The following is a 24,173-nucleotide window of genomic DNA, read 5'->3' on the forward strand; positions in this document are numbered from 1 at the left end:
CGTCCTCGGGTGTCGGTGCCCCGGGCAGGCCCAGCGTCCCCCCGGGTGTGGAATGGACGGCTTTCCCTCTCCTCGTAGCCTACCGCACGGACGAGGGGCAGCCATGGGTCCTGCCGGTGGTGAAGAAGGTAGAGCAGATGATCGCCAACGACAACAGCCTCAACCACGAGTACCTGCCCATCCTGGGCCTGCCCGAGTTCCGGGCCAATGCCTCCCGCATCGCCCTGGGTGACGACAGCCCCGCCATCAAGGAGAACCGGGTAGGTAGTGGGCAGAGAGCGAGACCGCTCCTTGCTGGGAGAGCTGCTGGGATCCCCGGGGTGCCTCTGCAGTGGACCGAGCAGGAGAGCACAAATGTGTGGAGTAACTGCCTTTTTGGCAGGATTTGGGGATTTTCTCTGACGTGGCCATCAGGCTGGTGGTCACCTGATGAACTTGTGTAGGTGAAGCCATTTGTGCAAGTAGTCGTAGTTTTTTGGAAAGACTGAACATGGTCTGTGATTGGAATTTTGTTTTTTTCTTTCAGCATTTAATGGTTGACCCACAGGAAACTCAAGTCAGAAAATAGACCACCTTTCCTGTTATAAGCTACTAGCTGGGAATCTCCTCTGTGCCAAAAAGTAGCAGAAACAACTGGAGTCTATTTATAACTGTCTCAGGATAGGTCTGAACAGTGAAGGAGGTTGAAGACCACTGGAAGGGGATGGTGTCCTGGCTGGGGTCACCCCAGGGAGCACGTCTGGGATCCTGTTTTGCTCTCTTGCAATCACCTCTGTTCTCTGTGCACTGAGAGCCGGGTGGACCCTGCTGGCAACTCTCTCTGTTGCAGATTGGAAGTGTTCAGTCACTGGGTGGGACAGGCGCTCTGCGTATCGGCGCGGAGTTTCTGAGGCGGTGGTACAATGGAAACAACAACACGGCGACCCCGGTCTACATCTCCGCTCCGTCCTGGGGTGAGTGCTGTTGTCTGTGCTGCCACCTCCTTGCAGGGAGCCCTGTAGGTCAGTGGGTGAGGGAGGAATGGCTGAGCTCCTTGCAGGGGCCTGGCCAGTGGGAGAGGAGCCTTTCCCTTGTGGGTAAAAGGAGCGTAAATGTCTCCATTGCATATTTTGGTGACATTTAGGGAGATACTGGGACTGGAGAAGGTGGCTTGCCGGAGGCGAGGCCTGCTTTTCTGAAAAGTGATTTCTTTCCTCAGAGAACCACAACTCTGTGTTTGTGGATGCTGGCTTTAAAGATATCAGAACGTACCACTACTGGGATGCTGCCAAGAGGGGTCTGGATCTCAAGGGGCTGTTGGATGACATGGAGGTGAGTAGAACTGGTGGACTGTCAGCAGCTGGCTGGGCTTGTGTCCTGTGCCTGGAAGTGGATCTCTCCAAAAGAAACTGCTGGTGCCTAGTGCAGCACGGGGCCTCTCCCTCTGCTGTGGGTGCCCAGTCTCATCAGTGCACATGACCAAGACCTTTTCTCTCCTCAGAAAGCCCCAGAGTTCTCCATTTTCATCCTCCATGCCTGTGCGCACAACCCGACAGGCACAGACCCTACTCCAGACCAGTGGAAGCAGATTGCTGCTGTTATGAAGGTATGAGCTGCTGCTGGTGATAAAGCAGTGCTGAGGGGACAGATGAGCCAGCTGGAGAGGGGTTGTAGGGAATGTCGTGAGTTGTGGTAGGAGCTGGAAGAGTCCCACAGGGCAGATGTTAAAGGGAGAGGCTAGCAGGATGCTGGTCATCTGTGCTCAGAAAATAGAAGCATCCCAGTTCTGCTTGTGCCTCCCAAGTTCTTGCTTTCAAACTCTGTGGCATGGGCTGCAGTCAGGTTTCTCATGCTGGAAAGATTCTCCAGGGGTACCTGCTTTTCATAGATGCTGGATAGTAGTATATAAGGTGGTACATCTCTTGTGGCCTGTGTCCTCCAGAAAGGGGAGGAGGCAGCTGCTGTAGTTTTCTCCTGTATTTGGCCTTTTCTTGACCACTTTAGTCTTCCTGTTCCTTTACCCCAGTAGAAAGCAAATATCCCAGTCTGGCGTTGCCGGACAGTGTCTCCTCTGTATTCACCTAGAAGCTCAGTGGTCATTTTTCCCTCCTATGGGGACAGCGGGGGGGCAAAGCGAAGGTTGTGGGGAAGGGGTTTCCCTCTAACACTGTTCCTCCTTGCAGCGCCGGTTCCTGTTTCCGTTCTTCGATTCGGCGTACCAAGGTTTTGCTTCTGGCAGCCTGGACAAGGATGCCTGGGCTGTGCGATACTTTGTCTCCGAGGGCTTTGAGCTCTTCTGTGCACAGTCGTTTTCCAAGAACTTTGGGCTCTACAGTGAGTGTCTGGCAGTAAGCTGGCCCAGTAGCATCATACCCAGACAGATGGGGCTGGCATACTGGGGGGCGGGGAGAGCTCTGCTTTGCCGTGATGTGTGGGACCAATGGCTCACATCTCTTGGCTTGTCCACAGATGAACGTGTGGGGAACCTGACTGTGGTGGGGAAGGATGCAGACAACGTTCAGCGTGTGCTTTCCCAGATGGAGAAGATTGTGCGCACCACTTGGTCCAACCCTCCCTCCCAGGGAGCCCGCATTGTGGCAACTACACTTGCTTCCCCGCAGCTCTTTGCCGAGTGGTATGTGTGGCCGGGGCTGGTGGGAGAGGGGAAGTAGGGGGAGAAGCCATCTCCCTGAGTGCCAGGCTTGGCCAGATGGCTTCAAATCAGGCAGGTGCCTGTCCTCATGCTCTGCGTCCTGCCTGCTGCAGGAAGGACAACGTGAAGACGATGGCAGATCGTGTCTTGCTCATGCGGTCAGAGCTCCGGTCTCGCCTGGAGTCCCTTGGGACCCCGGGCACCTGGAACCACATCACAGAGCAGATCGGCATGTTTAGCTTCACAGGGCTGAACCGTAAGTACCAAGTGACCTGGTGAAGGGAGGATTGGGTGAGGACAGTTTTGCTGGATGTGAGCTGGGCTGAAGCAGTCCAGGTAGGCATCTCTTGGGGACTTCACTGGAGTCCTGGTACCACTGCCTCTGTGGCTAGGCAGGGATGAAGCATCAGGCAGCATTTTAGTGGCCAGTGCTGGAAATTTTCTGCCTGTTGTGAAAGATTCGAGCAGCCCTGACTGGTGCTTTGTTTTTTTTCTGAGCTTGTGGGGTCACTGCTCTGACCTGATGTCCAATTGTTTCCCCAGCTAAGCAGGTGGAGTACATGATCAAGGAAAAACACATCTACCTGATGGCTAGTGGGCGCATCAACATGTGTGGCCTGACTACCAAGAACCTGGACTATGTGGCCAAGTCCATCCATGAAGCCGTCACAAAAATCCAGTGAAGCACATGAACAACCAAACTTACATGAAGTCACCAAAGCTGTAGTGTGTAGTCCATGTCTTTCCCTGCTCATGGCTTGCCTTGTCCCACACCTCTTGGGGTTTAATAAAGATGGGGGCAGTAGCTCAATCAGGGATAATCATCTGTTGACGTTTTTTAAATACCCCTTGCAATATGGGTAAGCCAGTGCCCCCAGGAGGGTGGGGGCAGCATGAGCTGCCTTGGCTCTTGTTTGACAGCAGCCTGGTCTTCAGGCGCTTAGAGCTGCATCTGTAGCCCATCCAAATCAACTCCATGTAACTGATCAGTTTGATCTAGGCAAAGTCCGGTGCCAGTGCAATGCGCTGTGAGATAACAGCACAATCGGTTGGGATCTCATATGGCTTGTGAACTAATGTCACTCGGTAGTATTTTGGGGACGGGTGAAGCTGTTGCTGCCCCTCCACCCCAGCCCTGTTCTGAGCCGTATGCGAGCAAACATTTGTAATTGTGATAATTGCTTCTTTGTTGCTGACGGAAAATTAAACCTCCATCTCTGACCACTACCCCTGCCTTGTGTGATGCTGTGCCTTCAGGCTGGGCTAGCCTCTTCCCAGGCTGAGGTTAAAGCCTCAGCATCCTGGTTTGTCTGCTGGGTCTTACTCAGTTTGTTTCAATGCTTTTCCTTTCTCCCTTGTGGTGTGTTGCAGCTCTGATGATCACGGTTGCTACTAATGGAGCATAGTCATATTGGGAGAGTGTAGTTGAGAGCTCCCTGTGACTCTACGTGAAGCTGACCAGTTCTTCCCATGGCTGTTTTGCATTCCTCTTTCTGCCCCTCTGCCCTGTGCTGTCCAGCCCGTCCTGTCCATCTGTATGCGCTTGCTTTCTGGATGGTTGTGTGTTACCCATCCAGCTGGCCATCCCTCCCTGGCCTGGAGTGCATGTGTCAAAAAGCAGATCTTTCCTGCTCTTCCTTCTCAGCAGGCGCCTGGTGAACCACCACCTACTCCCCCTTGGCTGCAGAGGGGCCTGCCAGCAACAGCCTGTGTTTCTGGCACTGAAAAAGAGCTGGGACCATCTGCTTCTGGTCTCTGCAGTCACTGTTTGCAGATCTATTTGTGAGCTGCTATTACCACCTCGACAGAGCAGCCTCCTGCCAAGATCTTAGTGAAGAAAGAGGAACAGTCCCTTTCCTTGGGTCGGGTAGTGACAGTCGCTGCTGCTCTGATGGATTTTGCTTGTGCTGCAGCTTAGACAGCAAAGGTGAAAGCCCTGTTCCCTTCCTGTGTTTGCAGAGAAACAGTGCATGGGGTCTCTTGTTTGTCTTTCCCAGACTAGTGTTGGTGTCACATAAGAGAGTGACCCAGTGGCAGCCTTTCCTCTGTGCAGGTGAGGAGCTTGTTCTCTTGGTGTCCATCCACAGCTGGAATGATGGGGTAGGGGTTAAAGGATGACTTCTAGGGGTGCTCTCAGGAGAAGGAGTTGAAGGAACCAGCTCTCCTTTCGTTATTTCTAACATCTGCCCATACTTCTGTCCTTACAGACCTCTAGGTGTGGAGCCTGGCCTGGCCCACCCCACATGTGATCTGTACCAGTCCTTTGCTAGCCTTACCAGTCTTGTTTTTCCTAATGAGTGACCTAAATTTCTCCCTTTCTGTGGTGTAAGCTCATTACCCATTATCCCATTTACCATGGCAACGGAGAACAGATTATTCCTTTCCTCTTTGCAACAGCTTTTTATGTATCTGAAAACTTCCTCTCTCCCCTTCACATCCTTCACCAGCTAAGATGAAGCGACCCCGTTTCCTTCAGCCTTTGGGGCAGGTTGTTTTCCAGCTCTCGCTTTCCTCTGGCCTCCTTTCAATTGCTGCGTGTTTCCTTAGAAGGGCAGTGCCCGGGCAGAGATGCAGTTATTCCAGCTGAAGATTTATCAGCACTGGTGGACTATGAGATTTCGGTCGTTATCTGTCAGGCTGTACTCCAGCATGTGTATCCCACTATTGTGTTTGCAACAGCACCACGTTAACTCCTTCCCCAGTCCTTGCCTGCGCTGCTGCCGTGTGACTCCCGGCACTGTGGAGTTGCTTTCCTGGCAGCAAGAGGGACGGAGAGCCCAGGTTCACACGGAGAAATTGGGAGGCACTTGCTGAATGCTGAAAGCTGAATCCTGTTAACTCCAGCCACCTGCCTGTGAGTATGAGGGCAGCCCAGCCTGGTGGGAGAGGTTAGCACGTCTTCCGTTGCGTTCAGCCACTACAAAAACTACTGACTGGTCTGTACCAACCCGAAGGCTCGGCGCGAGCCTCCCTCGCACAGACAGCCGTGTGCGGGGAGGAGGATGGTTCAATGCAGCGTGGAGCGGCTCTCCCCGGGGAGCGGGGCTGCGCGCGGCGGTGAGCTGGGCTCCCTGCCCTGTGCCTGGCAGGGGTTCGGGAGTGCCGGGCTGTGTCGATGGTCGGCGTGCGCAAGGTGCCTGCCAGTGTGCGTGGCACTAGGTATGGCACAAACGTGTGCTGGGGCCCTGAGCTGCGTGTGGCACCCCCCCAAACAGCACATTCTCCTCATGGCGGAGACCGCGTCTGTGCAGCACCCGGCACCGAGGGGCTCCGGGCCTCGCTGGGATGGGGATGGTAAATGATGCGAAGGGCAGTTCTGGGTTGGGCCGCCCCTCCCTGCTCTACCTGCAGGGATGCTGTGCCAGACACTTCACCTTTCCTTCTTCCACCTCTTCCTTGAGACCAGATGCTACCAGGGAGCAGCTGGGCAAGGGCCCTGGGACTCCAGCTAGCTGGTCCAGGCCGCCTGGGTGGTTCAGCCCCACCGGGGGCACATCCTTTCTCGCCCGGGGATGGGGCTCTGCACAAATCCTGCAGGGAGGGGCGGCACGAGTGGGCAGGCGGGCGGGCAGGCGGCGAGCGAGTGCAGACCTGCTGCTGTTGAACATGAGCCTCGCGGCAGGAGACCCCCATGCTGCAGACCTGGAAGACACAAGCACAGCCTGGTGCAGGCAGCCTGAGTTTATCCTCCCTGACCTGCTGCTGCTCAAGCCTGCAGGACTTTTCTTAGCCAGGTTCGGGGATATTGGTGCAGACACACATTTCTAGCTGTGAAAACACAAGTATAGGATCTCACTGCGTCTCTGACACCCGTTCCTGCCCCAAAGATGGTTGGAGTCTGTTGCTGCATCCCTCGACCCTGCTGCCGCCCCTAGCCACATGTCCCTGTGTGCACTCTAAACCAGTGTTCAGCTTTGCCACTTGAAACTGTTAAAACTGATCAATCTCCTGTTTGGTGGGGAAGGAGTATTGCACCGAGAGGCAGGTTCCTACCTCCAGTCTGCGTGGGGTCCAGCACTGTGCTCCGGCCACGCTGCTGCTCAGGTGATTAACGGGGCGAGATTGGAGCTCTCTTCTGGCGTCTTCTCACCCTCTGGAGGTGGCTGCTGCTTGCGCCCACCTGCAGCAGCAAGAGTGGGTGCTGGAGGCCAAGGGTGCTCAGGGCAGGTGGTGCATGGGGTCGGGCCAGGACCAGGCAGCAGCTTTGCCTGCTGCAGAAGTGCCACCGAGGAACTGGGCTGCCCCCTGCTCCGCGCCAGTCCCGTGCAGGGCATCCCCAGGACGGGGTTAGGGAGAAGCTGTCCCCAGCAGCAGGATGCCGGGGTACAGCTCTCCCCTGGGTGCTCCCTCCCCGGGTCAGTCACTCACTGAGGGATCTCAGCAGCCTCCTGCCCAGCGTCTCCTCAGAGCTGCTCGGAGATGAGCTGGTCCCGGCCTCTCTGCCCGGCGATTCTGCCTCCAGGACAGTGCCGCAGCACTCACTGTCTGCAAAAGCCCAGAGTGGCTGCAGCGCCCCGGGGCACCGAGCCCCTGCTACCCCCAGGGTTTTGTGTGTGTGTGTGTTTGTGTGTCCCCGTCCATCCCCGCCAGACTCACTCTGCCGCTTGCTGTTCTCCTCGTTGTCAGTTAGCTCCTCCTGGATGAAGGGGATGCCCTCCATGCGCAGGAAGACGGACTCGCTGGGACTGCGCGGCCCCTCGGAGCGGCTGCCTGCGGGGACAGAGGGCAGGCATGGCGACAGGGCAGGCAGGTGCGGTGTCCTGGGGCAGGATGCAGCGGGATGCCAGCCGCAGCCGCAGATCCCCGGGCCAGGGGCCACCAAGGAGCACAAGCACATGTGGAACGGGGATTTACGCGCCTGCACACTTGGACCTGCGTGCATGTGCAGGCACAGAAGTGTCTGCAGGTGCGTGCGTGCAAACGCCCATGTGCCCTGGTCCATGTGCAACTGTGTCTCAGTGGTGGCATGTCTGTCATGCCAGCAGGTCCCAGCACGGCCCCCCCCCAGGGGATTTGCAGCATTGGCCCATGGCATGGAAGGGATGCTGCACGGTGACTCACACATGACGCTGTTCCTCTCATTCAGGAGGATGGTGGGGTCCTCCTTGGGTGTCTGTGGGGTTCCCCGCGTGGTCGAAGCCTTGGTTGAATCTCTGTCGAAGGCCTCCATGTCGGGGGACTGGGGCGAGCTGTCCATGCGGCTGGCCACCAGTGCGTTGTGGTACTGCTGCCGGGTGACCTGGGCACACGGACACATTTGCTCAGCTCAGCGGGTACCAAGCCGCACCAGGACCTCTCAGGGACTTGGTGTCACCAAACCCCTGGTCAGTAGGAGTGTGAGACCCACCCAACACCCACTGGGGACCCACCAGGCTCCTGGGACACAGCGGGACAAGAGGGTGCCTGGACAGGGGTGGCTGGGGTGGGACAGTCCCTGCCAGCCCAGCCGGTACCTTGACAAACTGCACGTCACAGAGGATGTGCACGGAGTAGTCGGGCGTGTAGATGTTGTTGCTGCTGCTGTGGAGCTGCGTGATGCTGCCCCCGTAGTCGCTGTGCTCCCGGTTGGGGGACTCGGAGCGGTTGAGCCCACTGCACCGTGACGGTGACCTGTTCACTGCAGGAGGGGATGGCAGAGAGGCCAAACACTCACTCTCACTCGTGGTGCTGCTTGGCTCCCCAGTGCCAGCACAGGGCTAGGGTGGACCGGTCACCTCCAGCGGCTGTGCCCCATGGACACCAGGGCTGGCAGGAGCCCTACTGGGGACCTGCGGTGAGGTCCTCCTTGGTGCAAGCTCACGGTGGAGACTGTGCCATGCCAGCCCCACGCAAGCCAAAAAGGACCGAGCACGCTCGCATCCAACCAGGCGCCGGCAGCAGAGGGGAGGGCTGCTGCCTGTCTGTCACCCTGACTGACTGACAGCTCTTCTCCTAACACAGGCCTTCTGCACTGCATTTGACACAAATACTGGCTACAGCTGGCAGCCCATGGGGGTTTACTTAACCTGCCTGGAGGGCATGCTCCTGTCCACCCCGGCTCCGACAGAACAGGAGCAGAGGCTGCCGTGGCAAGCTGGCCCGTCACTCACATTGACTGATGGCCTCTGACACGCAGCGTGATGGATTTTGTTTAGTCAGTGATTTATTAGGGAACAAAGGCAGCTTGTTCCTTGCACTGGTGACGTCAACATCGTGCTGACTTTGCTCTCCTGCTAAAATGCCCTTCTATCACCCGGATTGCCAGAAAGCCAGGGAAGCAGGGCAGCGTGCATGCAGGGCTGCGGGTAATCATCATCAGAAGCAGCAAGTAGCATGAAAATCCAATCACTGAGTGCAGGAAATTACAGAAACTGCAAACCCAAGAAAGCCCAAGCCACCCATGGCTCCCCCTTGTCCCTATCCCATTCTTCCTGGGATCTGCATCATACTGGGGAGGCTGCAGCAGGGCTGCTGTCCCCAGTCTGCCACTCATGCTCCAACCAGTGAGGGGCTGCCCAGAGTGGGGTGCTGTGGGTGCTCCTCTCCCAGCGCTGCCTGGCATGCAGGGTGGAGGGGGCTTGGAGCACCCTGCACAGGGAGCTGGAAAGAGCCTGGCACATGTGGAGGTCCCTTCCCAAAGCCATGCCCCGTTACCTGGAGAGCCAGCCAGGGAGTCCCCTCTGCTGAAGGCGAAGGTACGGGACACCGAAACGGGCACTGCAGAGAGAGGGAGCGGGGAGGAAGGAGGAGACAGGGGAAGGCAAGGGACAGATGTGAGGGTGGGGGATAGACCAAGAGGAAGAATGAGAAAAAGACTCACGTGTCAGCAGCCCCAGGCTGGGGTCCCACCACTGCCTCCAGCACACCTTCCCACCCTTCTTACACACTCCCGCTTCTGCTCCGAGGAGGCACTCGCCAGCCCCCCCGGGGACAGGGACACCGGCAGGGACACCGACTTGAATGCCATAAATGAACAGGCTGCTATGTGATGAGGTAAGAGGAGGTGAGGCTGGGGAAGACCAGGCCTGTCTGCACAGCCACACATCTCCCTAGAGCCACGGTGTGGGCAGAAACACCCTCTTCCCATCGGTGAGTGCTGGCACCCTGCTTCAGCCCCTGCCCAGCTGCTGCCAAGGCCAAAACTTCGTGGTCAGCTTGTGGCACCTGGGAGGTGGGCAGAAGCTAAACCGAGTCACTGTGCTTGGCATCTGGGATTCTTCTGTGTGCGCAGGCAAGTGGCAGAGAGGGAATGTGCTCTGTGACAGCCCCAGCCTGCACACAGCCCCACATCTGCAGGCAGGGGCTAGCAGAAGTCCCTCAGCATGATGGAATGCGAAGACATCCATCCCGGGGCTGCCCACAGCTCCCTGCACAGCCCCGGGTCTCAGCAGGTTTGGGGTGATGCTGAGACAAGCCACCCACCAGGAGCTGTTCTGTGCAGGACCCCACATCCCTGCTGACCCACTGCCACAGGGACGTTTGACTGCCACCCGTTACAGCAGCAGTGACAATTTCAAGGGCCGGAGTTTCTCCTCCCTGTGACCCGCTGTCTGCAGGGAGCTGCCCTGCTGCCCGCCACGGCATCGCCCCTGGGCCACACCACAGGGATGCAGGGCTCCATGGGGGAGCACGGAGAGACCAACACGCAGCGTGAGCGATGCACTCCTCAACACCTCCCGATGCCTGATCTTTGCTCTCACTGCTGGCAGCATCGACCTCAAAAGCAGTGGGAGACAGGAGCCCGCTGACTGCCAGCCCTCTCCTCCAGCCATAGCCACGCTTCCCCCAGCGGCCATACCTCCTGCCCCGGGTGCATTGCCCTCCCTCCGGCCAACCTGCCTGCAGCGTGGCTGCACCGCTCTAGGAACCATCTGCTGCTGATGTGATTAATGTTTTTAAATTGCTTTGAAGGTAAAACCCCAGGAAATTTGCCCCACAGCCCCCTCCTTCCAATCTCCCCACTGCTCCCCCAGTAACTCCTGCTCTGCATCCTCCCCTGGATCAAAACCTTGTGCCAACAGCAGTCCAAGCAAAGGCATCAGCACAAAGCGCTGCCCAGAACAACCTCGTCTAGCCGGGAGCAAAGGACGGGTTGATAACCACCAGCGCTCGCTCCCTGCTCGCACTGCCCGACCCTCCCGCAGCGGAGCCGGCCGTGCTGCCTCTCTGCCACCGCACCTCTGCCCCGGCCACCAATGCCAAAGTTTGCCTGGCGATAAAGTTGCATAACAACGGTTAATTAATAACAAACTGCTAAATGCTCAAGGGTTAATGTCTGAATTCTCTGCTGTGACACGCTACTCGCGCTCATTTCTGCGGGGCTGTGCTTCAAGGAAGAAGGAGGACACCAGCCCGACAACAGAGATGCGCTGCGACCTCTGCCTCCCCGCCTGCCTCCGCGCTGGCCAGGGGTGCGGCATCGCACACCCAACACACACACGTCCCACGGCGGGCAGAGGTGGCTGGATGGCAGAAAACAACCTGTGACACAGTGTCAGGCACGAGCACGGGGAGCAAAGGAGCCCTGAGCGGCAGCGTCCCGGCAGGCGGCACTGCGGACACGTGTGGACACACCGACACTACTCCCACTGCGGCTCACACCCTGCCTGGCCCGTGGTCCATGGGCAGCACTCACTGCCTGGGCCCCAGTGGGCCTGGGGACATTCTCTGAGGGCAAGGGGGCATCAGGACATGCAGCAACATCCCAAGGGAAATCAGCCGCTTCATCGATTTCCTCTGTCCAAACCTAGTGTGCTCAGGATGAAGGGGGGAGCAGGTATGGGCACTGAGGGGATAATCCAGCAGGCCACGAGCCAACCTTGCGAATGGAAGCAAAGGAAGCAACAAGAAATAGGTGAATCCTAGAGCTGCATGCAGACTGGGATTCACGGGAGTGACAGATACCTGCCTCAAGGGGCTCTCCTTCTTCCCTCCATGACATCCCTCCCTAAAGGTTGAACTTCTTGTTTTGATTAGGTACCCAGAGAATCCTTGTGTTACCATCGGCACTGCAGATCCAACTGCAACATCTGGGGTTTGGGATGAGGGATGTGCTGCGCTGGGGATAGGCGGCACCTCTGCCTGCTCCCAAGCCACCAGGCACTAAATGATTGCAGGGGTGATCAGCAAAGAAGTGGGGAGGATCACAGTCTCCCCTGACTGGAGCTCCCTCTTAACTCCTGCAAGCACAGGATCTGCTCGTTAACGCAGCAGCTCTGCAGGCATGGAATTTACTGGGACTGGAGCATCTACTTTTAACTCTGCTGAGTTCCCACACCACCACGTCTGAATGGCTCACAGGTAAATTGACCCATCTCTGCAATTCCTGAGGAACCCCTGTTCCCCCGGTGTGGGACCCATGTTTGGCTCAGGTGCTGAGCCTCAGGAACGTTAGCTGCTCCAGAGACATTAAGCCAAGACGTAGATGCACCATGCCAGAAGTTGCAGGGTTTACTGCTCCAATCCGTGTGGACACGCTGCTGCTGGATCCACCCACAGGGATCCAGCGCCCAGCTAAAATCTCATAGGGACCTCAAAGTCCCTCTGTGGGGACTTCATTGCATCAGCCCCTCAATGAGCTTTTTAAAAGGGGTGACCTTGATGCAGAGCCCGAGCTGCTCTTTGTGGGGTGCAAACCCACGCCTCCTCCAGCCAGCCGGTGCTGTGGAGGAGAGGTTTTAGCGCCCCAGCCTGCCCCAAAATACTTACGTAGGAAGGAGGATCCAGCCAGGCTGCCCACTTTCCGCACATCGTTATCTGAAACAACAACATAGGAATTGCAGAGGAAGGGCTCCCGCCTGCCCCGTGCCCCGCAGCAGGGCCACCCCAAGGCCAGCCCATTCTCCTGGCCACCAGCCAGCTTAGCCCCTGTGGAGGCTGCTGAAGTCAAGGCAGGGCTGGAGGGAGCCCACAGAGCCCTTACCCGAGGAGACGACAGCCATGATGGCGGGGACGCCGTAGTAGGTGAATGCCCCATTCTCAAACCGCAGTCCTTCCTTGCCAACCTCCACCTCCACTTTCCCCTGGAAGGAGAAGGAAAACCCGCTCAGATAGGCACCCTGCGCTCCTGGCCACTGACCCACCCGGGTGTGCAGGGTCCCCTGACACCCTGTATGAGAAGACACGCATCTCCGCTAGCAGAAGCAGCCCAGAGCAAGGTGGAAAGGAGAGATGGGCCACCCCCTGTCACCCTCCGCTTGCCACTGCCCCAGGCACCTGTAGGATGAGGACGAAGTAGTCGACGGGGCGGTTGCGCTGGTAGAGGTAATGCTCCGCTGCCTTCTTGTTCTTTCGGTCATACTTGAGCTCCTGGATGACATTGGGGTGTTTCAGGAGCCGCAGCAGGATCTTCTCAGAGAGGTAGGGGGACTTGAAAGGCTCCACTTCTAGAAGGGAGGTAACACACGCTCACTCAGCGGGGCCAGGACTATCCATAACCCCTCATCCTCTGAGCTGCACGGCCCCCCTTCCCACAGCCTCGGCACCCCACTGCACGGAGGGGAGCCAAGCCCAAACCCATGATGGTGGAGCAGCGGGATGCGCAGGGTGGGGGTCCAGGCGGGCAGAAACTGCTTGCTGAGGGGAAGCCCGACCAAGGAAGGGCTCAGTGTTGCCCTCCCTGTGGGGCTGCTGCTGCTGCAGGGAGATGCAGGGCTTGCACAAGGGCAGGGGTACCTGTTGCCATGAACCGATGGGTAGCCAGGAGGAGCTGCGGGGAGATCTTCACCTTCATCTCGCTGTCCGAGAGCCTGAAGATGGAGAAGTCCTGGGGCTTGCGTCCCCGGTGGGGCACCCGCTCCTTCTTCCGATTGTCCGCTGCGGGGCAGAGAGCAGAGCAGTTGCCCGCTTGCAGCAGCCACAAAGCCACTGCAGTTGCAGGGCCCCATACCACATGCACACGTATGTAGAGAGGCACGTCTTGCTGCACCCTACGGCAGGGCTGCTGTGGAGCCGTGCATTACAGCCTTGGGAGCAGCTCCCTGGGGAGGGAGCAGGATGTTGAAACACGCTTCTTTCTCAGGAACAAGTCCTGGGCTGCCCTGGCTGGATGCATCACCCAGAGTTGGAAAGGAGCTTGGGAACCACCCATGGGCACTTCATGCCTGACACATGTGTCCCTGGGTCAGGCCCTGCTCAACCACCAGCTGCTGATGCTGATGCTTCTCTGTCTCGAGCATTCAAGACTCCCTGACATCTGGCCAGCATCTCTCCATCATTCCTGTCTTTCCCACCATGACTGTGAATTGCTCTGGGGAAGGACCATGATTTGCTCTGGTCTGTTTCCTACCCACATGTCTGTCTGTCTGTGTGGGCTCCCACCCTGGGTCCTGCAACCGCAGTAGCTGCTCTGGGACACTAACTGTACAGATCCGTCTCATCCAGGATCTCGGACTTGATGATCTCCTCAATGACATCCTCCAGGGTGACAATGCCCATCACCTCGTAGAACGGGTCTCCTTCCCCTTCATTGTTCACCCGCTGCACGATGGCCAGGTGGGACTTTCCTGCAGGGGGAGAGCAGAGCAGCAGTGAGACCCTCACCCCTGGCGAGAAGGGTCCCCAGCGCGGCGGGCTGACAGGCAGACAGGGCTCGGCGGGAGGCACAGATCACAGCCAAACCTCAGCGGCAGCCACCATCACCCAAACCCACCCCAACCGCACTAACCCAAGGTGAAGGGCTGGACCCACAGCCCAGCCAAACAGGGCTGCTACTCTCCAGGATGATTTCTAGGTGTCACGGGACTCTGCCTGGATCTTTTTTGGGGCCACTTGCTTTCTTTACCCAGGCGACCCGCTGCGAGTCACTCCGTTTAGCTCTTTGACAGCCTCCTGTGCAGGACTGAAGCGTGCATTACACCAGCTGCTTCTTGCTTACCCTCAGCTTCATTGGCATGAGACAACTCTAACAGAGCAATAAGACAGCGTCCTCCAATACAGAAATGTGAGCATGTCCTTGGGCTCTACTGGTTTCCCTCATCCTCCCAGTGTTTTCTCATTCTGTTGTTAATTATCTTTCCTATCAAATTGCCAGGAACAGCTCCCCCACATCTTTCTATCCATCACTGTCTGGACCGATCCTAAAGCTTTTCTTAAAATATGGGCAAAGCCTCCAGCTCCTTGGAACAGCAGCTGGTTTTAATGCAGAAATCCGTATGTTTGTTTGCAGCTTTCAGCCCAGCTCCTGCAGAACTCTTGGGTGAACCATCTGGCTGTGGAGGCTGAACGCTTTTCAAGCCATCGGCTTGCACCTGAATGGATTCTCCAAACCCTGCCCCTCACAGCACGTCCTCTCTGGTACCTTAAATAAGCAACCTGGGACCAGGACCTTCAGCCGCAATGATGGTGACTCCTGCTTGGAAGTCGCAGTGTTTCTCAACCACAGTTTCAGCTTCCTCACTTGTCCCCAGTAAGCTGGCAGCTCTGCTGACACATTCTCAGGCTTCTTGCTTTTGGCATACTTGAAACATCACTATTTGTTTTTGCATGTCCAGCTTTCTGTAAGCTGTTTTGATTTCTTCAACTTCTCCCTTCCTTTATTGTCTGCTCTGATTTATGCTCCTGCTCAGCAGCTTGACCAGAACCCAACTTCCAAGCCACAGACAACTTCTGGGATTCTAGCTCCAATGTATTCTTGGACCTGCCAACGAACAGCACTGTTTTTCTAACTGCCCCTGTGGCTCCTATGCTGCTCAGAAGTGCACGCAGGTTCCGAACCTCTAGTTTTACTTAAAACGTTAAAAAAGTCCTTCATCGGCACCGCAGCCAACAACTTCCCCTCCCTCTGCTCTGCATCCCCGGGGTCTCCTGTTGCAATGCCTGCACAAACCCAACTGTACTGTGGGCACTGCAGGGATCTCCAGAAGGCTGCAAACACCTTATTTTCCCCACGGGCTCAGAGCTGAGCTCCTTGAGCAGCAACAGTCGCCCCAAAGGGGCACACGTTCCTTCTGCTATGCAGCTGCCTCTGCATCTGCTTCTCCCATAAAGCCTCCCCGACAAACCCGCCTGCTGCTCTGGGCGAGGGGATGCGAACAGTACTTATGCATAAAGATGCAATAGGGGTGGGCTCCTGCCTGCTGCACAGCTCCCCCCTCGCCCGCCGGTGCCTTCTGGCTTGTCCCCACAGCGGGACAGGGACGAGCGCACCCAGGGCATCCTGGCAGTCCCACCAAACACGTCTTGCTGGGGACCAGGCGACCTTCAAATAACCCTGCCTTGGATCCGAGGCGAGCAAATGATATTTCGCAGCCCAAGATCAGCACTATACATTTCTCACAGCGAAGCTTGGGCATTTTCCACAGTATAAATTCCCTCCTCCTCATACCAAGCTTTTATTGCAAGATTTCAGAGAGCAGCTCACTGCCTCCCACGCCTACAGAATTAGAAACGAGAACATAACATCGCAGCAAGTAGCACCGAGATGCACTTTAAAAAACCAAATCAATAGCCTCAGGGCATTGAAAATTCAGCATGTTCTTTGGACCACGCTATTTCACTCCTTTCACACAGGGGTTTGTGCATCTTATCTGTTCAGTGGGTAATAAAGCAACACGACTTGAGACTTAAAAAGAAAAAAGCAGCAGAGTTGGCCGCAAGACAGCAGCAACAGCTACGTTTCATCTTAGCAAAGTCCAACTTTCGAAAATGTCTCCTTTGCCAAACCCCGCTCCCAAACACTGGGGCCATCTGGTCTCCTACAAGTCCTCGGGTGAGCGAGGAGAGGGGAGAAGTTATTTCTTTTGGCTGAAAGCTTGTTGTTAATGACATTTACATGCAACCCAAAACCACCAAGCCCTTACAAAAAGCTTAGGTGCTACTTAAAGGCAGTCAGAGAGTAATGGAGGCAATTCTTTTTTTGGCTAAACACCTACATCGGCGCTGTAATTTACTCTAAGGCAGCCTTAGAGAAATGTGATTCCAGCTCCACACTCACGTAACGGCAAATGAGATTATTTAGAAATAACCCAGCACTGTTAGCCTGGGAAGAGACCCACGGTTTCACTGCGCTGGGGGCAGAGCCAGGAGGGCTGTTAGAGTACTCAAGAGTTCTTTATTTTCACAGAAGATAAACACTTGTAGCCACAGTATAAACCCCCGGGTTTGGGTTTCCAGGCTAACACCCACATTGGAGACGGAGCAGGTACCCAGTGATGGAAAATCACTGCAATTCATGCGGTTGCTCCTGGCCCACACCGAGTGGGCTGATGCTAGCCCCTGCCTGGCCAGCTGATACTCATATCATGAATCCCCCCAAACCCCACTCCCAGCCCTTCCAGAGCTGGTGCAAACCACCGTTGCTCCCAGCTGGCCCCAGTTGGGAATGGGCTGACTTGCCCTGATCTCCCACCTGAGGGACATGAGATCCTTTGCAAAGTCCTGCAAACCAGCTGGGTCCTGCGCTTCCTCCCATCGGTTTTTGAACAGACCTTATAAATTTGGCAGCAGGGGTAGCGGGGGCTTGCAGGTGCCCTGGCTGTATGGTCGTGGCTTGTTCCCTCCTGGGCTAGGGGTGCTGCCAGGCTTGGCTGATCCCCTTTTCCCAGGGAGGGGAAAGTGCTACACTTGCACAGAGGAGAAGCAGTGGCTTTTGGAGCAGGTATGAGGGCAGAAGCTGGGCAATCTTACAAAGAGGAAGCAGTGTCCAAGGGAGGGTGGCAGAGGGACAGACCCGGGGACATCAGAGGGGTCACAGTCTCTTCTCTAGTTGTTACCCTGCAGGTCTGCTTCAGTAGGAGATAAATCATTTAGACAAAACTCTGAGCTTGATCTAAACCAGCTTTAAGATCTGCAAAGCTGATTCCAAAAACCGTGCTATTGTAACCGTTGCTTGATAGCTCAAATGAAATGAATTATAAGGGTGAGCTGCTTCCCTGCTAGCAAGCTGTCACATGTGAATTTTACAGAGCTATCACTGATGCAGGAAAGCACAGTGAAACACTTGAGAATCAAAGCCTGGGTTTGGCAAAGGCTAGAACAAATGGGCAATTAACTTTACTTGTGCGAATAGCTCCACCGGCCTCGGCGGGACTGCTCTCGCACAGGAAGTCTATAGGTGATTAAGTGTCTGCTCAGCATGGGATACAACTGTACTAAATTCTTTATGAGCTACATGAAATCTGCTCTTTTCAAACAACAGTTTCAGTGGAAAGTTAATGCCTCAAAATGCTAAATTACAGGGCTAATATAAACAGCTGAAAGCTTCCGGATGGAGCAAGCATCTGAACAGGTATCTAAAGCTTTTATGCCCATTTTTAAGAGCGTTGTTTTTCATAGGTACCTAAATGACCTTGGGCTCATAGCTCCACCTCAAAGCGTCCTCTCCGATGGGAGAACAGGGTCTGAACACATGGAAATGCCTTTACTTGTGGGAAAGAAAGTGCTGTTGGCTGCAAATATAGCCCAGACGACTTCCTTATCAATTTTTTTTATATAGGTGCTCTGCCAGAGGAATGTTAAAGATGCTTTAGTCTTGTCTCTCGTTCCACGGGATGAGCATTCTGAGCACGAAATTTATTTTCATGAATTTTTACAGTAAGATCTAAAGCTGTTACTAGGAGATCAAACGAACAGGCACAAGCCATGAACTGTTTACAGATACAAAATGGAATACAAAACCAACCAAACAAAAAAGAGTAATTGGTAAATAAGGTTGATTCATGAAACAATCATGATGTAACTGATATCTATTTTCTGTGTGCTTTTATCAGACCTCTTCTCCGGGCCAGCGGCTACCAGCATCTCTGTGCCCCTTTGCAGACCTGCATCTGAACTTCTTGAACTGGAAACATGTGCGTGAGTGTGCTCTTGTGTCACCACGACTCTGCACAAAGGGAGAAACCACATGCCTGAGGAGTTGCACCCAGAGGCAATGCACATCTACACCTCAGCATGGGGGGAAATAACCAGAAGGGCTGTGGGGGCATTCACCTCTACGGGGAATCAGAGCTATGCAAAGGGAAAACCGTAAATCCTAATCTAATCCAGACCTTCCACAGAGATGAGAACTTTATCTGCTTACATCTGTCTCTGGGAGAGTTCAAAAGCCTTTCTCATACTCTGCTTTAGTGCTTTCCCTAATCCTAAGGAAAAGTGGGGCAAAAATAGAATATTTGGAACAGCTGATGTATTACAGTTGACAAAACAGTCCAGGAGGGTGAGGGGGAGATTAGAGGGGACATGGAGTCTCATCTTCCATCTGCCATACAACAGGGCTCTCACCTCCTGGGTAATGACCCTACCTGCCCACAAATTGTCGGTCCCCTTGCATGCTACTTGGAGCCTAAAGAAGCCTACAAGGATGCTGAGGCTTTTTCAAGCTAAAAGACTTCTATAAGGAGCCAATGCGAAACAGTTTTCTTTGATGCCTGTAGCACAGGCCGCTTGATTCTCTACCACAGCTCAGTCTGAACGTGCCTTTGACAGTGCCCAAGAGGGAGATGGCCAGCTAGGTGCCCTCTCTTCCAGGGATGCAGCTCTCCTCTTGCTGTGCTGAACATCTCCCTGGAGCAGGTCTGCTCCTGGGCTTGTTGGGGGGTGGGGGGTCAGGGGGTGGGTAAGGCAGCCCAGAGTTCACACAGTAAGACTCAGCACAGTTTTGAGGGGAAAGCAAAGTAAGGTTTCAGGCAGAGTTGCAGCATGAGTCACTTAAACCATCTTTTGTGTATCAACAACACCTCACCCACTCTCAGCCTGGCAATCACCCATCAGGGCGCGTGTTTGGGATAGTTCCTGGGTAACAACCAGCTCCTTAACCCATACAGCTGGCTAGGGAGGTCATTGCTTCAGTCCGTCAAGGTGCCCAAAGTAGTGGCTATCATGCTTGCAGAAATTTCTTGAAGGCTGGTTGAAATTTCAAGCCATGCTTTGTGCTTGCAGTGACTGCAAGCTCAGGAGAAGGCCAGTAAGAAAAGCAGGTGAAATGGTACTAACCCCAGTTAGTATCAAGTGTTAGGCACCTTCTCCAGCTACCTTCAATTTGTAGAGGTCTAATAGAGGCTGCAGAGTATTTTGAAAAGCAAAGACAGACCCTAAGGCAGAACTGTCCTCCACAGGACAGGCTGTTTTCCCTGCAAAGCCAGGAAGTTTGTTTTTAGAGAATTGACTTTCAGTAACTATTAAAAGACGCCAAACCACAGAAGGCTAATTTGAGTTGCACCTCAGCCTCCGCCCGGCTGCAGGAAAATGAACGTAAGAGCAAATTTACACTGTTGCTCTGACAGAGGAAGGTTATTTGGTGAAAGGTGCCATTGCTATACATAGACCCCCCCAAAAACAATCAAGAAAATCATAAATGGAAGAGCTCCCCATGAGGCATTATATCACAGGACTGATGCTGCAACCTGCGTTGCTTTGGTCATCTTCTAGGGATGGAGGAGAAACAGACTGCATCACCCACAGCATTTCACGCTGAATGAATGCATGAACCTTTCCTCCTAGTTCCCTGTTCCCAAGAGGAAGTTTATCCTACTGGGACCTCATCTGCCTCTCTACATTGCTTTAGCTTGCTAAATATGGTGCAGTTATTTCTCTGGTGTATTAGATAATTCCTCCTGTGAGCCTAGAATAAAGCCAGGTACTTTGAGATGCACCAATACAATTTGCCAAGATATTGTCTCCAAATTTTTTCCATTCCCTCATTAGTTTCAGGTTCTTCCAGGTGGCAAAGTTACTGTACTGGTGTGTGTTTTCTTATTTCTAGAGAAAAGGGGACAGAGATTTTTGTATAGTGTCCTCCACTTAATGCTTCTATGTTAAACGCAGCACAGCTATTCATGCCTTCCATAATGACCCTGTCTAGCTTGCCTGAAAACATGGCAAATTGGGTGTCCAGGCTTCCTTATTTCCAAGTTAATTTCACTGAGTTTTGATGAGGAAATCAAGTCAAAACCATTACCTAGCATAAGCAATTCCTGCCTCCGGCTGGACCTGCCTCACACTGCTGTAATGCTGTTTTTCAATGCGGTTTTAGCAGCTGCCCTCCTCTTTCGGGCTGTGGGCTGGAGCCCAAGCAACCCTCTCGTGGGCCAGCCCTCCCCTCCACTGCTGTTCGCAGCCTTCTCTGGGGTTTTTCTCAGCTCCCATTAGTGCCCCAAATTTAACCATCTTCCTCCAGGAATTAGTGCCAAGAGAGACATCGAGCGATGCCAGCGGCAGCAGGCTTGGGAAGGAGCAGATGTGAAGGCTTTGGCCAGTTCTGCCATGATGGGGCAGGGACCAGGTTTTGTCACCCAGGAGCTCACAGCTGCTCTTGGGCACTGTAACCACTCTGGGACATGAGCTCCCTTGGTGCTACCGAAGCGTACGCCACTATTTTCATACAGTTTAAACATCTTGGCAAGCCGATGCTATAGAATCATCCTCCCCCCAAGTCCGTGGAGGGTAAGCCCACCTACACAGGGTCGTGCTGGGGGAGAGGGGATTCGTGACTCATACATGGACTAAACTCAAGGCAAACGCCAATGCCTCTTAATGGGACTGAGCTCAAACGAGGTTAGGTGGGAGCACACCTGGAAAACTTCCCTTCAAACCCTATGAAAGACCAGGGAGGGGAGGGGGAAAAAAAAAAAAAAAAAAAGGCTGATAATCTCCATAGCTAGGACAGCATGTCAAGAGAAAAGAAACGCATCAGGTAAACAAGGATAATACAGTGTGATATTGGTGAGTAGGAGGAGAGGCATGAAAAGGAAAGTGCTGCCGGAGGTGTGAGCAAGAGTCCCAAAGTGCTGTATTTAATCATCCCTTGACATTTTCGGTGAGAAAGAACAAATGTTTGTGTGCTGTGGCAAGGAGCTCTGGCAGTGAATTTGTGTTACTTATACATTATGCAAAAAAAGAAAAAGACATTATGGGTTTAGTGGATGTGGCAGAACATTAATCATTAGTGAAACTGATCAAAAGTATTCATTGTTATCCAGGAAAGAAAGATAGAAAATGTGATGGGTATTTTGTATAAACACTGCAATAACAAAAAGAAATAAAGGATACAAAACCTGTTTGAATTAATCGTGGGAGAAGGAAAAGAAAGCTGGCAAGGTTTCTCTAGGGGTTTGTCAGGGACCTAAGGACCTGGAGGTGGTTATTCATGCCCATCCTTACCGGAGACTTTAATTTCCTAGAAAGAGACCGGGCCTTATCAGTGGGAGCATTTGCTGTCCTGCAGGCACCTTGGATGTGTGAAATGATGAATGCCTTCATTAAGCACTCACTGAACCAACAAGCAATCAGCCTACTCCCTAATTAGTGGATGTGTCACAGAAGATCTAGCCCTGGAAAGCAACCTTGATTGGATCAAACAAGATACTTCCCCATAATTCAAACGGACACATACAAGGAGACAGTGATGAAGATTCTTAATTACAAACGGGAAATCTTTATTTTAGAAATTAAATAGTCAAGTGAATGGGGCTGAAATGGCAGTGGATGGGACTGGAGGCAGCTGGGAGCAAACATCTGACGCAGTGCGGGAGCTGGCACGGGAACCTGTATTTGGAACTGGGAAAAGAGAGTTTAGGAGGGGTTCAGGGCTGGGCTGGGAGGTGGCTATCTACAAACACAGACAGGGTGCTGGGAGTGTCTCAACTTTATCTTTCAAGAAAACATAGATAGTTCTGGTGATTGTCATGAAATTCCTTTTTTCAGTATTTGAGTCATGGTTCTGTGGAAGAGAATAGCAACACCTGGGAAGGAGAACATTTGGGATAAGAGCTGGAATCGCTAAACAGCGTACTGAGTTAGATACTAAGCAAGGCTTTTCAGCCATGTAATTTAGAAAACACAAGGAGAAATGAGGTGGGAAGAGAAATAAGCTTTAGGAAGAACTCTACATAGGTGCTGTAACAAAATGCCTCAGAAGGCCATGACGGCAAACAAATGTAAAGCAGGAAGAGTGTGAAGCGAAATGCCAAGAGTTTAATGGAGCAAAGCTGAAGAAGGATGGATAATATTCAGTTGAGATGAGGAGCAGTAGGTGAAAGTGTAGGGGAAGGTAGCAGGGCTTCTTAACGCACCTGTCAGCTCAGGGAGCGACACGCACAAAACACCTCTAGGCAGGGCAGAGAGCACGGCAGGCAAAGGGCAGTGAGCTGAGCAACCGCAAGGCATTTCTATGGGTGTATTGGTCCATAGGGTACCAGGCTGTAGGACAAATCTGGAGGGCGAAGTAGCTGAATACATCAAAGTAAATCAGATAAAGTGCAGGGGAGGCTGGCCAAAGGCAATTGTGCCAAAGTCATCTGACATCTTTGGTAACACCAAACTCTCCAGGTAAGGGAGAGGTAGCAGAGACCTCAGGTGAACTTCAGTAACGTTGTAGTATCATGCGGGAAGCCACAGTTAAGAAGGAACTGCAAAGCACGTAAGGAATTAGGAAGAGGGGAGACAACTGGTTATGTTAGAAAAGGCGTGGAGGGTGGTGGTAGAAACTACTGCAGCTCACCAAGGTTGTACCTAGAGAGCAATCTTAATGCTTTTGCTAACAGCTTTGGTATAATAAATGGGAATTTGCCGATTTGCACCGTTGGGAGTCTCCAGTCATGCCGAGGGGCAGAAAGGGTCAGTGTTGCGTGCCATGATGAGCTCCTCTCCCTGCGATCCCAGGAGGTGGAGGGGACGCAGTTGTGCATCTCCAGAGAGGATGCTGACCTGCGTGTAACTTTCCTGGCACACAAGAAACGTTTTATCCTCCCCTCCCCCAGCTCTAAAAACGAGCATGGAGATGACTCGCAGAGAGGCTTTCTCTATATCAGGTTGGCCTTTCTCACATGATCAGCTCTGCTTGCGGCAGATCGGCCACAGGCAGCCCAGGAGCCAGCGCTGTCCTCCTGCATTACATAACGCAGGATGTCACTGCTGCAGCCATTTCTTAAAGACTCACTCACCATGGTATGACGTACCGAGTAACACGCAGCAAAATACAATTCCTGGCGGGGGGGAGGTGATCACATGCTGTGTGTATTCTCAAGGTACAGTTAATGAAATACAGCTCTCAGCATCTCTAGGGCTGCTGGCAGCTGCTGCATGATGAATACTGTCACAGCTGCAAAAAAAGTACAGCTCTTTCTAAGGGTTTAGCCTTTTCTTCTTCCTTTAAACCACTTGCACGGAAACACTTTCTAGACCTGCTTCTCACTGCTAAGCTGTAAACGCGAGAGCTGAGTAACGAGATGCGATCTCCTGCTGTAAACTCCTCCGCACAGAACGCAGGGGCGAACGCTGTCTTGCCTGGGCAGGGGTGCGAGGCAGGCACTGTGCCCACGCTGCCCACCAGAGACAGCAGCCCTGCAGGACAGGCTCAACTGCTGAGCCAGCAACTTCTGAGGCTGAAGGCTCTTAGAGCATCCATAACATCACAGGCATGATCAGCACTGCAGGCCCTCGATCCACCCAGGGGCTGTTCCACCAGGTGACACCAGGGTCACGGCCACACCAGCGCATGCAGGGCCCAACTCCCCCCAGCACCCCCGGTACCTGCTGGGTCCTACCAAGAGGTGATGCAGGGTGTGCCACGGGGGGCTGTCACCAAGGAACCTTTGGGGGTGCAGAGGGGGGCGCAGGGGGAGCCCGG

General features: G+C 54.0%; 2 protein-coding genes across 2 annotated transcripts in view; one reads left to right on the forward strand and one right to left on the reverse strand.

Moving 5' to 3' along the window:
• GOT1 (glutamic-oxaloacetic transaminase 1, soluble) overlaps positions 1-3,857 on the forward strand; it is a 7,958-nt gene extending 4,101 nt beyond the window's left edge. Inside the window, exons 3-10 of the mRNA XM_009887686.1 lie at positions 79-260; positions 830-953; positions 1,199-1,311; positions 1,481-1,585; positions 2,163-2,313; positions 2,449-2,614; positions 2,746-2,888; positions 3,176-3,857. Of these exons, the coding sequence (XP_009885988.1) occupies positions 79-260; positions 830-953; positions 1,199-1,311; positions 1,481-1,585; positions 2,163-2,313; positions 2,449-2,614; positions 2,746-2,888; positions 3,176-3,315 (1,124 nt within the window). The 3' untranslated portion in view covers positions 3,316-3,857. The remainder of the gene's footprint in view (positions 1-78; positions 261-829; positions 954-1,198; positions 1,312-1,480; positions 1,586-2,162; positions 2,314-2,448; positions 2,615-2,745; positions 2,889-3,175) is intronic.
• Positions 3,858-6,672: 2,815 nt separating this feature from the next.
• Positions 6,673-24,173, reverse strand: part of CNNM1 (cyclin and CBS domain divalent metal cation transport mediator 1) — a gene marked incomplete at its 5' end in the record, with an annotated part of 18,204 nt that continues 703 nt past the window's right edge. Inside the window, 10 exon segments of the mRNA XM_009887687.1 lie at positions 6,673-6,752; positions 7,001-7,113; positions 7,225-7,342; positions 7,694-7,871; positions 8,086-8,249; positions 12,320-12,367; positions 12,534-12,633; positions 12,827-12,996; positions 13,286-13,426; positions 13,972-14,115. Of these exon segments, the coding sequence (XP_009885989.1) occupies positions 6,673-6,752; positions 7,001-7,113; positions 7,225-7,342; positions 7,694-7,871; positions 8,086-8,249; positions 12,320-12,367; positions 12,534-12,633; positions 12,827-12,996; positions 13,286-13,426; positions 13,972-14,115 (1,256 nt within the window).

This window comes from Charadrius vociferus, unplaced genomic scaffold (genome assembly GCF_000708025.1).
Source record: "Charadrius vociferus isolate BGI_N301 unplaced genomic scaffold, ASM70802v2 scaffold486, whole genome shotgun sequence".
Taxonomy (NCBI): Eukaryota; Metazoa; Chordata; class Aves; order Charadriiformes; family Charadriidae; genus Charadrius; species Charadrius vociferus.